The sequence below is a fragment of the Dermacentor albipictus genome, chromosome 10, assembly GCF_038994185.2.
Source record: "Dermacentor albipictus isolate Rhodes 1998 colony chromosome 10, USDA_Dalb.pri_finalv2, whole genome shotgun sequence".
Taxonomy (NCBI): Eukaryota; Metazoa; Arthropoda; class Arachnida; order Ixodida; family Ixodidae; genus Dermacentor; species Dermacentor albipictus.
The window spans coordinates 24,752,221-24,770,969 of record NC_091830.1 but is presented as its reverse complement, the minus strand read 5'-3'; the positions used below and the strand labels follow the sequence as shown (position 1 = coordinate 24,770,969).

Here is an 18,749-nt window from a genome sequence, read left to right as displayed (position 1 = left end):
AGGAAGCGGGCCATGTTCAAATCCCGCCAAAGAGCGGACGGGTTCCCAAAAGCGCCGCCTAGCGATAGCTCGTAAAAGCGCGGTGCGTGCTTCCAGTGATCACCAAAAGGGGCCAGGCGGCAGGTTCGGATGTCCTCACTCCTTTCCTCATGTTGTCGATACTATAGCCATAGAGGAAGAAAAACCCATCCTCCATGACTGCAGTATACGGCTGGAGTTTCACTGGCGACGTCTCTCGCATACTCAGAAAAGCTCTGGCAGATAGTTGCGAAACTTTCCGAAAGAGGGCAGGCAAAACGTTCAAATTCTCAGTGTCTACCCAAGTCGAATCGAAGCTAGCAGACGGCTAAGCTTCCACTTCCAAACAGCAAAAAAAAATAAAAAATTCAGAGGAATCCCACGAAGAAGCAGTAACAGAAAACATTTAAACAAAGAAAAAAGAACGATGCGTGAGCTGTTTTTCATGTCATCTTTGGCATTCAATCTCAGATAAAATCTCGCTCTTATTTCCGAGAGTTCCCCAGAAAGTGACTCAGGAGTGGCGTGAGTGCGAAAAAAAATTGGGCTAAACCTAAAACGAAAGATGCAAAAGAACAGCGTACTAAATAGTCGCTGTGTAGCAGAAGTCGGCGATAGAGTCAAATAATTAAACAGAGACCGATAACTGCTTACATTAAATCAAAATGTAGTGCCCCATAGCGCCTCTTGTAAAAAATCAAATTAGGGTGTCTGGAAGCACGCTGTTACGAAAGAATGCTTGCCTACGATGGCTATACCTATGCAGCCTGTGGATAAACAGCGAAAGATCGAAACAAACGAAAGGTTGGAGAGAATGACGTGAAAAAGTGCGGTTCGTTACCCTGCGTGGGGAGGAAAAGGGGATTTAGAAAAATGGGAAGGGAGAAAGACATGTACATAAACGGGAATCGGCGTACAAAGTTGAAGTCTCACACGTCACCATCACAGTGTATCTGGCCGACCCGTAGACCTGAAGGACACTGCACGCTAAAGGCAGCCAGGGTGCTAGTTCGCTTCTACCTGCAGCCTGTGGAAATAGGGCGGAAGCCTTATGGCATACTTTGGCTGACGTCGTAGTGTCCATCACGAGGGGAATGGATTTTTGTTTACCACACCCGACGCATTGGGCTTTAATAATTACGAAGGAAGGATTAATTATTCTGTGGTAGAAAACAGCAAAACACTGTTAGTGGTGGAAAGGCGGAGAGCACGCAGAATGAAAGTACACAAGTATTGAGGGCAATGTGTTTGTAACAAGTTTGATGGTTTTTGCTGAAACGCAAACCATGGCTCTTAGTGACGGGTAATAAGGACAGACGAAGGGCAGAAAATAACCTAGGAGGCCTTAACCGCTATACTGTTTCAAAGGAGATGGTCATAATCCGGGCGTGAACCAAAGGTGAACCCGAACCCAAAACAGTACCCGAACCGCAATTTTGGGGCGGAACTGAAACCGGACTCGAACAGGTATTTTTGAAACGGACGTAAACGCGACGCGAACGTGAACGAAAAAAAAAGATCGTTTTCCGCTTCGGCACGAAACGGTCGCAGCATACTAGATTACAACGGATGCTCAGTAGTTGGCAATACTTTTCGACTAACTACTTCTTGGATCGGCGAACCCTACTAGCATATTTTTATATGGCTGACACACTGCGTTATCTGCGAGAATCGGGATAGACATTGGGTCTGTGCTGGCATAACCACGGTCACCTCGACAGAGACGCTTGGACTTCTGAAGCCGACCATGTCAGCTGTGTTCCGGGGCAGAAAAGTTAATCCCAGGGGATCCGGGGAATCAACATTTCTGGTGACGTCCCGATCAATTCATCAGTTAGGTCAACTTGTTAGTAAAGCTAAATGAACACGGAGTGCGGAAAAGACAACGCCCCGGAGGAGGAATATTAACGAGTTCAGCTGCGTGCTTCTTTGTAACCACAGGTCTGCGGTCGCTAATGAATGCCGTCACCCTCTTACTAAGTGGCAAGAGCAGCTGTAAGCGACATTCAAAATCTGCTTTTGTTACTTGCCATGATTCAACGCACGTTTGCGTACTCAGCCAAGCAGAGCGCTATGCTCTCCGATGATGATGATGATGAAATAAACTTTATCTAAAAAGCGGTGGAACCCATTTCATGGTGACTGTCGACGGTGATGCGTCAGCATCGGATCAATATAGCAACGTCATGTATTGCCACCGTCAAAACGAGTTATGTATGAGGCGTGTACTGCAGCGAGACTCCTCTTTCGCGCTTCCCTAAGAACGCTTGGTGCCATCTAGCGTCGCCGCCGCGAAGCCTGCACGTGGCCTCCGAAATCCATGGCCCGCCGGTGCGTACGAACGCTCGGAAACGCGTCCTGCAGCCACCAGACTCCTGTCACGCGCTTCCTTATGGACACGCTGCGCCACCTAGTAGAACTGCCGAGAAGTCCGTGCGTGGACTCCGAGACTAGAAGCAAGCTGGGCGAGTGCCTGCGAACGTTGAGAATTGCTCACTCGCTTGCCGCGCACTCGGAGGCACGTAGTCAGTGACCTAAGTTTGCGAGAGGTTAATTGAACAGCGGCACATTCCCAGTGCATTCGGGGCGCAGCTGGCTAAATTAAATTGAATTATGGGGTTTCACGCTCCAAAACCACTTTCTGATTATGTGGCAAGCCGTAGTGGAGGGCTCCGGAAATTTCTATAACGTGGAGGTTCTTTAACGTGCACCTAAATCTAAGTACACGGGTGTTTTCGCATTTCGCCCCCATCGAAATGCAGCCGCCGAGGCCAGGATTCGATCCTGCGACCTCGTGCTCAGCAGTCCAACACCATAGCCACTGAGCAACCATGGCTGGTGCAGCTCGCTAAACCGTTGGCATGAAATACGTTAATTGAAAGCACCACATGTGCACTTGTAGCACAGCCTTCCTAATGCGTAGGGTTTCTGCCCTAGAGAAACCATTGTGACATTGGTTAGCTTCCACTCAGCACTGCAGTAACCATCATACCAAAGCCATCCCTTACTAATATAAACAACACTAGATTTGCAGGCAGTTCAGCTCAGCACTGCAGTGACCATCATGCCAAAGACATCCTTTACTAATATAAACATTACTAGATTTTCAGGCAAATAACGTGAACTTCATTTTACCCTACGTTTCGTACCAACTATGGTAAGCAGTCATTACACTTTTCAGCTGTATCTCTCTGAAACACGTTACCATTTCCTTTAAAATTGCTTAAAGCATGTTCACAGATTTCATACAGAACTTAAGCACTTTCTTTTAGCTTCCTCCGAATTTCCTATGTGAGTGTAGCCTGTGTTGTATTGTCAACTTTGTTTCTATATTTGTCTCCCGCATCTTTCTTACTCTTTTTTTTCTTAAGCTTCCTTCGTAGTTTTACTTATTGTTGACCAATCCGATGCCTTTTTAGTGTTTAATGCTTTTATGTGCCGCTTTTCTGTTCATTTATGCCTTAATTTGTCTCCTAAATACTTTTATTAACGTAAGTTTTACATGTTGTCATTGTCGTTTGTACTACTAATTCTAGTCGTCATGCACAGGATGTCCCATTTCAGTTTCTAACTACCGGGCCTTCTTCTGTATAAACTTATCATGTAATTATCCCCATTTTTCTCAGCAATAAACTGATTCTGATATACGTAGAAGACCGCTTTCGTCTTTGTAGGGTGGCACATTTCTAGTAGCACATACCTTGTTACCCAAGTTGGCGTCAAGTACGTACATTGAAGAGTGGAACAAGCCTACTGGCACATTACCCAGTCCCCGCAGGGGCGCCTGCGTCAGCAGGCGTTTGGTGTGTTGCGACACCACGTACCCGAGCACACGAGGGTTGGACCCTCCCGCGTCTAACCGTGTTCCGGCTTTGCCGTGTCCAGGGAAAAGGTGGTCCTGTGAGTTGAGCCAATGCCGGGTGTTTGGACCTTAACGGCACCTCGGCGGAGGCAACACTCCCCTATGGCCTCGGCTTCACGTGTACGGCACCCCCGGACTGACCCACCCGGGGGAAATCGGCCATTGGCATTTCCTGTCACTCTCTGCCTCCAACGGTCGTCTTTCTCTCATTTTCCATCTTTCCTCTCTACTCCTGGCTTCCCCTTGCTTCCAGTTTTTCCAGGCAGCAAGGATTAACCTTGTGTGTGATAGTCAACCTAGGTTATAACTGATTTGGTTATAGTGGCTGTGTCCAGCTGGCGTTGGCTGGCCTTGTTTAAACAAAAATCCTGTCACGTCCTCTTGTTGGGTTCTATGGTTGGTGGCTGGCCGACATTCCTTACTTACAAAGAAACTGAAGAACGCAAGACACCGGACTGCAGATGTGGGGTAACGATATATATAACCATCCATGCAACATTTCCGAGCTTAGAGCTGCATTGAACGCCTGCAAAAGCTCTGCGCCGGGGGCAGACTGGGTCATGTATGGCATGATCAAGAACATGCACACGGACACACAAATGAGATTTCTCGCACTTTTTAATAAAATGTTGGGCAGCCGGACGCCTTCAAGCCACATGTAAACAAGCTGTCGTTGTTGCAGTCTTGAAGCAGGGTCAAGGCCCCTCCTTGGTAACAAGGTACCGGCAGATAGCGCTAACAAGCTGCCTGTGCAAGCTTTTCGAAAAAAAAATATAAATGGCCGTCTTTTGCATTTCCTAGAATCAAAGAACATGCCTGATTTCTACCAATGTGGTTTTCGAGAAGGTAGGTCCACAACCGAACATCGTGTTCGCATTAAGGCAAACAACCATGGTGTATTTCCCCATAAACAATATTTCTTGTCAGTTTTTCTAGATATGGAAAAGACCTATGACACCACATGGCGCTGCGGTATTAGAGAGTTATAGCACTGCGTGTCCAGCGGGCCAACGGGACAGCGTATACTCCACTGCGCTGGCCCGCTGGCTCACTCAGTTACAAATCTCTATTATCAGAGACCTGTCGGGAGTGGGCATCCGCGGCAACATGCTCACGATAGCTGAAAGCTACCTCTCACACCGTACTTTCCGTGGTGGAATTGGTAAAGCTTCGTTTAGGCCATTTGCACAAGAAACTCGGGTACAGCAGGGTGGCTACTTAGCTGTACCCTTTTTGTTGTTAAAATGAACTCTTTACGTTTGTGTATTCCACAAAGTATGTTTCATTCTGCATATGTCGATGATGTGCCGATTGGACTTAAATTGTGTAACATCGCCGTCTGCCAGCGACACGTTCAGTTCGGGCTGAACAAAGTCTCAACATGGCCAAATCAGAACGGCTTCAAGCTGAATTCGCAGAAAAGCTCCTGTGTCCTCTTTACGAGAAAGAGGGCCCTTGTCCCTGAGCCTAGTATCCAGCTCCATGGTCAGCGTTTGCCTTTGAACTCATAGCACAAATTTCTTGTTGTCATACTTGACCTTAAACTTAAATTCATTCCACGTATAAGGCATCTGAAAGCGAAATGTTTGAAAACAATGAACACTCTTAAACTTCTAGTGCACATGACATAGGTCAGTGACAGGGGCTGCTTAATGAACCGGTACAGGAGCCAAATACGGACACGTCTGGCCTATGGTTCTGCGGTGTATCAAACTGCCGTTGAAGATTTTGGATTCCGTTCACCGTTTGACAAATCACCTGGCCACACGCACCTTCAGAACAACTCCTATACAGAGTTCATATGTAGAATCTAATGAGTGGTCACTCCACCTGCAAAAAGAACATATATAAGCTTTACATGCTTCCTCTAAGTGCAATTTAATGCTGAACACCCTTGTTATTAAACCGTTAAGGATTTGACGTCTGCCACGCTATTTCTAAACCAACCTTCAATGAGAAAACCTCTCTCACAACACGTGAGGAAGCTGAGTGAGGAAATGAATGTTCCACTACATGTGCATCCACTGATGATCCCAACAAGACTGTTGCCACCGTGTCTGTGGCAGGTGATAGAATGCGACACGTTCTTCGTTGAAGTTACAAAGCATGCTCCCGAGATGCATATCCGTATGCACTTTCTAGAACTCCAGTCGAAGTACTCCTGTACATAACATTATACCATCGCATCAACGTCACCTAATGCGTATTTTACGCGGCAGTCGGGCCATCCTTCTCGGAATGGAATATTCTGCTCGCAGAAATGAGCATCCTTACGGCAGAGGTTTATGCACTACTCTCGGCTTTGAAACACATAATGGCATTGAAACTACAAAAAGCTGTCCTATTTACAAACTCCCTGAGTGTAGCAAGAGCTTGAGTGTCTTTACTGAAACATGGGAATCCAGTAGTCAATGGCGTTTAGTCATGCTTGTGTACTATGTATGCATCTAACCAATATGTCGTGGTATGTTGGGTGCCAGGCTACAGAAGCATAGTGGGGAATACGCTTGCAGATGAACTTGTTACACCCATAATGAGATCCTGTAATACTACCGCAGCTATCTCTCTTAAAGACTTGAAACCTTTCTTGCGCAGAACGCCGAGAAACGTTTGGTAATCCATCTGTGATCGTGAAACCTCTAATAAAATTCATTTAATTAAGCAGCACGTACGAAATTTGCTTTCGGTAAAAAAAGTGCAACAAACTGATATGTTCTCTCGACTGAGAAAAGGACATGCACATGGTACTCATTCTTACCTGCTGACCGGTAGCGAACCTCCCATCTGTTGTAGGTGGGCTGGGGGGCTGACCGTTCTCCACGTCTTGTTGGAGTGTCGGGAAGCAGAAGTGAAGGAAAAGAGCACTTTCCTACAGCATACCAATGCCACATTCCCCTTCATCCGGTACTGTTTCTTGGAGCAGACCCAATTTTTGAACATAAATCAGTTTTAATTTTTTTTACAGATTTCGATTTATTGCGCGTTATAAGCCCACGTTATTCGTAGAACATCCTCTCATACGAGGCTGATGCTGCGATAGTAACGACGTCTATGGCATGTGCCTCCGCGCCCTTGTGCTTAAGGGCCTTGGTGAGGCAGTAGTGCTACTTGTAGCGACATTAGTAGATCACCTCTTCGTAGTACATCGTTTTTTCATACCGTAAATCCAGTATCATTGTGTAGTTTTATTTAGACAATATTTACGCACTTTCCAAAGAATATTTTTATCTAAACAGCAGTGTTTCATCCACGTATCGATATTCATTATTCATTTACCAATGGCACTCTATCATCATAGCCCTGGCGCTCTTTGGCCACTTCTGGCCCTTGCGCCAATAAGCTCCAATCTTGATCATCACCACATAGCCAGTGACCCAACACGGACCGAGTGGCACATACTCAGGGCTCGAAGGTACCCACCGACTCCTATGTCGGCGTGAAAGATTGTTTGTTGAAGAGAGGCACGTATGTACACATTTGTGCATAGTCAAAGGTATTATCAAGGGTGTAATGAAATCAAGAGTTCGACGAAAACTCCTGTGGTACGTCGGGATGGCTCATAGTCAAGGGAATAATGAAATCAAGAGTTCGACGAAAACTCGTCTGGTCGGGATTGCTCATAGTCAAGGGTATAGCCTTGACTATGAGCAATCTCGACCAGACTAGTTTTCGTCAAACTCTTGATTACATTTGTGCACACTCGGTGACCCAAGTTGGTCCGATGGTTTGTTTCAAACCCTGTTACCTCAGCAGAGCCACCCGATGGGCTATCCAGTGACACAGGTAGGCGGGAAAACGGTTAGATACACACATGTTAGATACATAGATGCAAACATATTACATAGATAACACCTGGAAAGTACACAAGTATACTAAGAATGTTAATGCTTTTAGAGATAGAGCCGGTGAGCTGGCCTATGTCGCCCTAGGTGGCTTCCTCCGGGATGCCATGGCCCTCGGCTGCCCACTTTGCTTGGTCCATCAGTCATCGCTGGTCCTCCGGGTCAGCGCTGGTCAGCAGGTCCTTCCACTGCTCTTCCGATGGGGCTTTATTCGTTGGCACTTCCGTGACAGTTTTGCAAGTACAAACCATATGATATAGCGTATTCATTGAGCACAATGTGTGTGCTTTTGACTTCATTGTCCCCCCTTTCCAATGATAGACTAAGGGCCACGTGCAGGTGCGCAAGAGAAATCGCCGTAGGGATCAGCGCAAACCGTCCTTGTTGATGGTTAAGGAGTATCAATATCCACATCCGCTTCTAAATAAGCACCAAACTGAGCTCAATGCTAGCTTCTTTATTTGCTACAGGCTCGAAGTTTGAAATCTTATATTGAGATAGTATAACGTGGATTCACGCTGTTTTCGGCACCGTACATCTCATGCCACAGTGGCTCGCCACCAGTCCTGCAATGAAAAAAAACCTGAAGCAAAACGAAAATGAACTGACTCTGCTACTGTCGAAGTGACGACTGTGGAAGCTACGCAGAGCTTACACTGACGCAGGGCTTCTCACTAATTACCTTTGTCTTTATTATGTTCTTGAAAATTGCCCGTATGTGGGTGATTCAATCGTAAAGTGATGCCTCCTCTTGGTGAAACTTGCGCATGCGCCATGCTGACAAGTCGACCGTACTATGTGGCATATCGCCATGGGACAGGATAAAATATACTGCGATGAACCGGATTGCAGATCCGCTTGCGAACAGTCAAATTTTCCTGTTATTTCTCCCAAACGGACCTTAACCGGAACGATATCGCGGTACGTGGAACCCAGAGCAGAACCGAGCCTTTAATGTTTTTCGGTTCGACGTCTTGATTGACAATGTCTATCCATTCAGATCCATGCTTGGTAATTTGTTGGGTTCCGTCGGAGCCTAGCAGACGGTTCAGCTTCAATGCAAAGAGAGCAGTCAAAGCAATGAACAGGGGATGGAAAGAAAAAAATATAAAAAGCTAAGAAAATAATTACCGACCTTTCTGCCAGTCATGTGGCGCCATCTGGCATTCAGCTTAGAGAAAAACGTTGCTCATAGTAATGAAAATTCCTGAAAGGGGGCAGGCGCAGTGTCGCAACCGAACTAAGCAGAGTAGGCAGACTGGAAAGAATTGCTGCAAGGCCCTGGAGCAAAATAATTACATAGTCAGTTAATTAACTAAATAGACATAGTTTTAAGTGAGTGTTCTTTCTTAAAACCCTTGATAAAACGTTCCTCGTGTTAACATACCCTCCCCTTTTTCTTGCACATTCGACGCCACTGATCTCGCTAAACAAGAGTCCCGGAACGACGTGAAGGCAGGTGGCGCCATCTCTCAAGACAACGGCAAAGCACAATTTGTGCCCTTCTCGCGTCTACGGTGCGCTTCCCTTTCGCACAGTTCTTCCCCAAACGGGAAAGTGCCGAGAGGGAGGCCGCTAGGTCGGAATGCGCCGTTGCTAGGCGACGAGAACCAGTGGCGTCCGCTGCGGCTGGAGAGGGAACGAACTTTCCCGCGTTTCGCCGAGCGCACGCATCGGGCCGGCGCTCATCCCGCCGCAAGACGTCGTAGTCCCAACGCTGCCGGCGGCTGCGCGCGCTCTCCGAAGAGCGATCAAAAGCTTGCCGCTGCGGCGTTCTCTTCTTCCCCAGTTCTTTTTTCCCGTGCACTTTTTCTCGTCCCTCCTTCTCCGGTTCACCGACTGAAACATGGCGGCCGCTGTGATCAGTTCCGTCTGCTTCTTGGCGGTCTTGCTGCGTGGCACCGTCTGCGCCGGCCCGAACAGAACCGGTGAGTTTTACCGCCTTCTAGGGTAGAGTATGGTCCTCACGGTGTTCGTCCCGTAAGGATCACTGCCCCGCATTGACCATTTGCTCTGCGCTGAAACCGAGCAGTGTGCATTGCTCCGCCCACGCTATTGGCTCGGTTTCGTATGTTCGACATGCCGCTCTTTATTTGGCAACTTTTTTTCTTTCTTCTTCTTTTCAGCCGGCGTCTGCGTCGTGTCGTCTGCCCCTCGAAGGGCAACGCTCGCTGGAACGTAGCCGAGAAGCGTTACTTACTTTTTTCAGCTGTTAGTCCGCAGCATCGTTACCAAACGGCGAGAAATAATGAACTGACGTGCCGTGAAAGTCTGCGACGGTTGAATGAGATGCGGCGTCTTCTGCTTTGGTAATTTTGCGGGTCCAGATGCTAGGAGTCGTCTGCCACAAATGGATGCAGTAGCTGTGCGACAATGGAGGATTAAGGTTTACCGTTTCTTACCGTTTCTAATGATCTCTGAGTTGTGGGCAGTAATGAGGCGTCCCTTCGGGTCATTAAAGGTGCTCAATAAAGAACTTCTTATAAGTCAGGAACACTTAGAGAAAAAAGATATTACGCGAAAGTTCTGTGACGCATTGCTGATAGGTATCCTCAAGTGTTACAAGCAGTTCAGGTAGGCTGATAGAGACTATACACTACAGACAAATGACGTATTTACCATGACGCACTTTTTTCCCCTCCTCTGCTCTGTGCTCTGAAGTTTTGATTTTCGCAGAAGAAGAGGCGTTCTTTTTTAAACGTTTCAATCCTTTCATATTTGCACCTATTTCGCGACTTCCTTTAATGACTCTTCGGCTTTTGTTTATAACATTATGCACTAATGTCAGCAATAGGGCACGGATGCTATTTGATTGTGTAGTCCAAAGAAGTATTAGACATACTGACTGTAGTCATGTCAGTATTACAGTGAACGCTTTTACACATCACTTTTGCATGGCCTTCATTTTCCGTTTCATATCGAAACATATTATTATTTGATCCGTGCACTCATTTATAGTACTCTAAATACCATTCGAATTATTGTGCGAGCACATATATATCATTTTAGGTGCGTCATTAACACAAGGCTGCAATTGTCTTGTACCCTTTTGTGCCCTTTTTATTATTTATTTGCTTGCATGTAGTCAAGTTTATCATTATTTGTTTTGCGTATGTGGTTACCGCCCACCAGGTAGAAATCATCGCTTTCTCTTCTTTCCTGTTGGCTGAAAAATTCAGTTCAGAATCTGCGCCGCCTTGCGTCGCGTTTCTGTACTTCCCGTTCTTTTGAGCTTTTTCGGGCATTTTCGAAGATAACGCATCTCCAATTCGCACAATCCTGCTGTTTAAGTAAGGTGTTCTCGGTAAGCTGCGGGGAACGGTTAACAGAGCTAACAGAAGAAGGATAGATGCAGAACAAGTAAACATACATTTCGAAATGCAATAGGTAAACAATTTCACTTCTGCTTTTTTTTTTAATCTAACTTCTGGTCATCTGTCATCTTTTGGTCCTCCCAACCACGGCATGCAGGCATTGAGGCACTTTTTACTGAATAGCAGTTACGAGGCCGAATACATACCTTAATCGATTTCTTTACATGATAAGAAAGAGAAGTTTGCGCACGGATGCCTCATCGGCTACTCATGAACAGTTGGTGTTTTACACTTATGCCCTGCTATCGTTTCTTTTACGCACAACTCTACAAGAGTTTATTAATCTCTTGGGAGCACCGACCCACACGACGGACAGAGCTGTGTCGGGGAGTGCAGCTACGAAAGTAACAGCGGCAGGCGCATGCGCACAGAGCACACTCTTCTTTGATACGTCGTCTGCTCCATCTGTTCCGTTGAGCTCAACATATCCCCTGCTGCTTAGCCGCTTCCAACGCAAATAGAAATGTGCAGACGTGCTCCTGCGAGCAAGATGGTTGCAATAAGTCGTTACAAACTTTAGACGAGCTGATAAGTAGCAGTCGACGTGCCGTATTCGTTGAAATAGCCTAACAGACTACAATCGCCCACCGGGACGTTGTGCGCGTATGGATAAAAAAATCTCGATATTTTCACAGGTGCTGTTCACGACGGGGCACCGACCGACGTGTCGGTCGTCTCTACCGGAAAATTATTGAAATATGGCATGCTGCCAATACTTTCGTTATTGGCGATATGCCAACACCTGAACACATACGTGAACATTTACTGCTCGTATATAACCTATGCACGCAACTTACTGCACGTGCATAACACACACGTGAAATGTGCATCCAACACGCGCCGCTATACTACACAAAAGCCTAAACACTGCACATTACAAAGAATTTCTCAAGGCACCAGCACGAGCTAACAGCTCTACCACTTATCCAAAGCTCACCATGAGAGTAGAAATAAAACATTCGTACGTAGATTTTCTTGGAAGAGCATCGCGTGGTGTATATGTAGTACATCCACTAATAACGCGCAACTACGCCACTGTTTTCAAGAATTTGGTTAAGACTATTAGAATTCTTGCTAAATGGGTGCTTCCTTGGCCAGTCAGTATATATCAAAAATGTTAATCTTTCATTCGTGGATTCTATTATTTGTCACAATTTGCTTCCGGCAAAAGTATGACGCAATGTCGAGAAATTCGTCAAACCTGGGAAGCCAGCGCGCCATGGCCACTTTATTTTTTATGGCATTTATTACAAGGCATAAAATTACACGTATACAGGAACTGTTTAGAATATTGTTATCACCAGATCGTCATATACGAATTGCAGGAAAACGCGCAGTACTTACAAGTAAAATTAACGTCACACAAAGCATTACGCTTCTTCTCACTAAATAACTAGAAAGCAGAAGCTATGCGCCTATTCAAAAAATGTACACCAATTCTGCTAACATCGCCTGAAGGTCACTTACGCCCCGGCCACTTCTTATCGTTTTATCGCTTACTTCAGTCTTTTGGTGCAAGCATACAGATGCCACTTGCATTGGACGCTATCAAACTCGGGTGGCTTTCCAACGGGATCGCCTGCATGGTGCACCGCAGTACAGCGTCGTTCGACTCTAGCTACCCTGTTTACTAATTCACACCGCTGTCTTCCTGTCGCTTAACACTGCGCCTGTAATTTCTTTCGTTCCATCGCTCGCTGCGAGTCACTTAGAGTCATCTCGATCTTCTTTCTCAGACTCCCGTGATACTGTCCGAAAGGTTAGTACTTGCTGAATGAAAAATGTGCCTGCGTATGAGGGAACGTAAAAGAACGTGGCGAGGCCCAAAATTGTTGCGATTCACTGCATTTGCGGCTGCCCCAAGCTCACAGACTCACTGATAACTCGCAAACTCTTTTCTCTTGCGCTCGGATAGACAGAGGACCAGCTTTAAAGATTGAATTATGGGTGTTTACGTGCCAGATCCACGACCTGATTATCATGCACGCCGTAGTGGGGCACTCTGGATTAATTTCTCACCACCTGGGGTTCAGTAACGTGCACTTAAATCTAAGTACACGGCTTTCTTTTTTTTTTGCATTTCGCGTCTGTAGAAATGCCGTCGCCGTGGCCGCGATTTGACCCCGCGACCTCGTACCTGGGAGCGCAACACCAAGGCCACTAAGCCATGTTGGCTCAGCACCATGTTGGCTCAGAGGACCAGTTTTCTTGCTTTATTTTTACCTAAGTTTTGTTTTTACCTAACATTATTTATTTGCACACCACGACAAGAAGTGCGCAAGCTTCTTCAAATACAGAGCCAAGCATTTTATCGATCACCTTTCCATTAGAGAACTATTATCCTTAGATAGCACATGATAAGCGAAAAAAGATTATCAAAGGGTCGCTTTTGTTAGCGCCTCGTCCTGACGTATCTGCCTTTATAATCGACCTTCACAAAGCGACTGATTAATTAGCTCGATCCATGCAATCTGCTCCTTCGCGAGGAGGCTATTCAATTTTTCTTCCAGGTCGACACTAGGCCTTTCTTTCAGCAGCCATCCCGTGCGACCGCAGCTGTATGGACTAGCTGAAAAGGTGGCCGATGCGAGATGTACGTGAATAATTAGCATGAGAAAGGAGATTTTAAAAAAAAGCAAGCATAAAACTGGAATCCCACGACGGAAAGCTTGTCTCCAAGGAGCGCTAGAAAACTGCACACGTTTCTTTTTTTATGACATAAATTTGACACGGGCGTGTCCTCCATTCAAACGTTCAGCTACCCTCTATGTCATAGCGAGAATTTGGGGACATGTACACGCCGTGCCCTCCTTTGGTAGTCGCGCGCCCTGTCCCAACTCAATGAGGAACAGACGAAAAGTAACATATCTCAGGAAGATAATTTGTTACCTGGAGTCACTCGCGGTTACACGTGCCAGAGACCAACTGGGACTTTCGGGTGAAATTCTCCCCCGTAGCGTTCCACAGAGTACACAGGTTCCCGGGACACTTGAATATTTTACGGCACAGCCTACGAGACTCTCGTGGCCTCTGCTGCGAAATATTCAAATGCCCTAGGCGTTTACGCGCTTTGTGACGCGGTACTCTATCTGGGGATGTGTCGGTCTCGTTGGTCTCTGCGGGAGACCATAGTGCGCTGGTCTCCTAGGAACTGAAAGCCATAACGAGAAGATTCGAAGAATAAATCGGAGAGACGAGAGCAGAAATAAACTGAAGCGAGTAAGTTATAACAGTTAAAAAAGTAAAGGGTCAGAAGGCTTTTCAATAAAATGCAGATATATGTGCTGGTGTATGTTCAGCTCCGTAAATGCTGCATCCACTTGGGGGAGGCGACCTAGGACTGAAAAACCCTAGGCTTCGGAACGAAAAGAAAAAAAAAGAAAAAGAGTTGTGCAAATCTCACGCACTGTGGGATTCAATGTTATGTGAAGCACTTTGCATATACCTGTCTATCTAGCATCGTTTGGGGTCTTTCGCAGAGCGATAGCAGGTGGACCAAAGCGTTTGTCTAAATTGGGTAGTTGTGTGCAAGGTTCGCTATAGCGTATAGTGAAGACAGTACAACGTCGCACAATTTCTGCGTAACATCTTACGAGGAAAGCAATGAGGAAAGCGGGGCGGTCCCAGAGATGTGCCGTCTAAACACGTTTCCCGGGATGAGGCAAATAATGCTTGGCATTAAGAAGCGGGACGGAAAATATGACCGCCTTCGGTCATTCTAGCGTGCATAAAGCCCTTCCTATGGAGCTTGTCGAGCGAGACAGTGCCACGAAGATAAACATTTAGAAACAGTGAACTGTACCGCCTGCCATATGCAAGCATTCATTTCTGTAGCGCTGGACAATTTGTCAGTCGGTATTGTCACAAGTGTGGTTTTAGGACACAGTGTGTCATCTATTAGGTATCTATTGAAACGTCAAAGTGCCGCGAAAAAGAACTAAAGTTGTAATTTAAACGACGCGCATTAGATTCGCAGTTGTATTGACATTATGGCAACATTTGTTGGCACTGGGCTACATAGTGTCAATATCTGTTTGTCGGTGATATCCTATACTGTTATAGTGTGTTTGATAAGTGTGAAAAGCGTGATGACACTTTGATATAGCATATGAGCGTGAGGCTGAATGTGTCCAATCTGCGTGCTTTGCTTAGATTATACCGTAGAGGGAGAAGCAAGGCATACCGTCATAACGCCCGCTCTGTGTCATCGTCTCGTGTTAGCCTTGGACTCTGTTCCGTCGAGAGTGAAATCCCGGATAACTCGACAAAAGGTTCGAAAGACGCCGTCCACACAACACAAGCGACCTTGCCATGCTTCAAGTAGCTATACGCGTAGTTATCCGCACCATCTGCAGTTTCATTCCTGTGAAAACACTTGCGCAGTGGGATACGGGAATCTTATACGACGCTGCACGGAGACTGGTCGAACCCATCGTCACGATCGACACACGTGCAAGCTTCTTAATGTGGCTCGACGAAAAGTGACAGACACACATGTAGAGTCACGAGCACATTTTCATGTGTAACATGACAATGCAGCCACGGTACAGCCTGCACATTGGCGAATAGAACTTATTGTCCTCGCGGTTCTCTGACATCGACAGGCCAACACGATTCGTCAGACTCGGATCCCTCGTTAAAACTTCCCCTGTTTATACGATAGTTCGGCTTCATTGGGTCTTTCTCGTTTAATACGATTGCTTCCTCTTCACATAGGCTTTTCCTATATATAGCTCGCTTATGTTGCATTTCTTTTTCGGTTCGCTGTTGGGCAAAAGATGCGGATGATAATTTTCGAAAACAATCGGAAGTGCATCAAGCGCGACGTGAGTTCTTTCTTCTTTTTTTTTTCGGGGGGGGGGGGGGGGGGATTTTACTAACAACGCCGGCGGATGTAATCTTGAACGAGCGCTCGGCGTAGCTATCCTTGAAGGGCTTCTCGCAGACGGCGACCGTCGGTATCAGCATTTGGTCCACTCTTTTTTATAGCCTTCTTCCGCTTCGCTAGCCTTGCAGAGTCAACAGGCCCTCTCTTTGTTTTGCTGGTAACCGATTGTGCATAGAGAAACAAAACATGTTCGTTCCTCTTGCCACTTATCGGACATCTCCACGGCTCTTCCGACCGTTAAACTGCCAGCTTCTTGAACACACGCACATACGCGCGCGCGCACGCACACAAACACACACACACGCACGCACGCACGCCACAAACACACACACACACACGCACGCACAAACAAATGCACACACACACAGAATGCGCGCACGGGAAGCAGAACCGTCGTTCTCACAACGACTGTCGACGTTATTGCGATTAGCACTGAAGCAATGTATCGACAAACCGTATTGCTGAGGATCTTTGTTTAGTATACCTGTAGTGGGGGAAGCGTAGGAAAGAATATTAATCGTCTTAATAAACGTGTCCGTCACAGAGCATTCGGCCACCGAGAAACGCCGTATTGTCCCTCTAGCGTTCACAAACCACAGCACCGACGCCTTTGTATGCTGCAAAGAAAAGCTTAACCAAACGTCGACTCCCAACCACGGCCGGTTTTGTCCCGCTGGCATTGTAGAATGAGCGTTCAGTATACCTGACTTCGAATGAGCTACGGCACAATTTGCATAGGCGTCTATCTCAGGCTCCTTAACCTTCATTAACTGTCAGCTAGAACAGCAGGCATTGCCACCTTTATCTGCTGAATATGCAACCGTGGAGGGCGCTCGCAGTAATTAAAGAGCGCCCTCATTAAACAGGCTAGACACCGGCGAACCAAAACGTGACTGAAGTACCCACGGAGTGCTGATACCATTTTAAAGAAAGAAGGCCACAATGTGCGAAGCAGCAAGGCGCGACATGCATCAAAACCACTGGATTGCAAGCAAGGCTCGATACCGAACACGTGTTGACCACGCACTGCACGTGAAGCGAACGCTGCACAATAACGATTATTATGAGTACGATGATAATGATCATTCATTGGCAACGCCTTTGAAACGGAGCGATTAAAATAGTCACCTTGCGTGCCTTAGCTAATCAGGTAATCTATACATGCTTATCTATCTTGCAATTTGCCGGTGTCTCCTTGATCGTTTTCTCTGTTCCGTACAACCTCTATATATCTACTTTGTGCAGTTACCTATGCCTGTAGCGGATACGGTCCTGTAAATCTCGTCCCTGCCTGTCTTCCACCGATACTCTAACGCATCTTGCTTATCTTGACTGCTGACCGGTTGATGCTTCCATTCGCACTGAATCTAAGCGCTGCTGGAAGTTCAACGTTACTTACGGGTTTCGCTGGGTGAATCCCTTCGCGTTCCGTCTGGACGGGCTGAGTTGATTCCGGATTTTCATTGCAGCACACACATATGTCTCATCCTCTTGCGAATATTATTCCTGTATGTTCTTAAAGCGAAAGCGTTGCTGGCCGCGAACTTGCGATTTCGTCGAGGCGGTGCTCCGAGGAGGCACATGACGTCACAACCCTCGCCTCGCCGCGGATATTCTCTCTCTCTCTTTCTCTCTCTCGCTTCCTAGTCACTACTGCGCATGCGCCACTGGTAGCACCGAGCCACAGGTGTTCTGCCGCTGCGCAGCGCCGCGCCTTTATGGCGCCACCGTTTGGTATGACGTCACAGCGCGTTCCTCGTCGTTGCGCTCGCCTCCGCTCGCTTCGCCAGCTGCGTCGCATGCCTGATGACATGTCGGAGGATTGAAAAGGAGAGCTCGCGTGCGCCGCAACCACAGTTGAGGCGGCAGTATGGACGGCGACAATTCTGATAAGCAGGAGGAGGCCTGGAATCGACATCGGAACGAGGTGAGGAGGAAACGAATCACCCAGGAAACAGACGAACAGCGCGCCGAACGACTGGCTAAACGCCGCAACGTGGCTAGACAACCATACTAACCTGAACTTGCAATCAAGATTAACTAACGCTAACCATGCTATGCTTTAAATTTCGCTACGTATATCCCGGCATAGTCGAGCTAAGCCACTGCACATTTTTTTTCTCTTTTTTTTGTCCTTGAACAATCAGCTCGGACGTCAAACAGCAAGGCACTGCCCTTTGTGATACCACACATATTTTCCTTTCTGATCTCTTCCTTGTCATTCTTGTAAATCCCCATGGTTATTGTTTCTTTTCACCTCTCCATTCAATTTACCGTCTCTGTTCCTACCACTTTCTTTGTTATGCCTCCTGGTGGTCTATTTACACTTTCAATCACCCTGCACTTGGTCTTAAAGTATCTTTAGCTCTTCATCCATTCCGTTTCCACGCTTTTGAGGTACAGACGCTTGTGCACTTCAGCCACCCTTTGATTTCGATCCCCTTCTTCCCGAGTCTATCATCAAATATTTGTGGAAATATTTCATTGTTTTTCGTATATTGTATAACTGCAGTGTTTTCTGTCCATTATATAAATATAAAATATATGGCGCTGGATGTGTTATTTCATGCATCCGCATTGTACCTAAGGGGGTGAGGTTACCTCAAGCCGCGTCTGTGCGGCTTTCTTCCCTAATCCACCTCCATTTACCACTCCTCTGCACGTGTGTGTGTAAAGGGAAATCAGTCAATAAATAAATAGATCAATCAACCAATGAACGTGGTAGCTCCTGTTCGCCCCAATCTCTGCATTTAATTTGATTTGTT

At 46.6% G+C, this 18,749-nt stretch overlaps 1 protein-coding gene across 1 annotated transcript in view; it reads left to right on the top strand.

Annotated features, from left to right (window-relative positions):
* Positions 1 to 9,369: 9,369 nt before the first annotated feature.
* The window catches only part of LOC139050492 (uncharacterized), a 66,722-nt gene continuing 57,342 nt past the window's right edge, over positions 9,370 to 18,749 (top strand). The window contains exon 1 of the mRNA XM_070526936.1: positions 9,370 to 9,650. Within this exon, the coding sequence (XP_070383037.1) occupies positions 9,569 to 9,650 (82 nt within the window). The 5' untranslated portion in view covers positions 9,370 to 9,568. The remainder of the gene's footprint in view (positions 9,651 to 18,749) is intronic.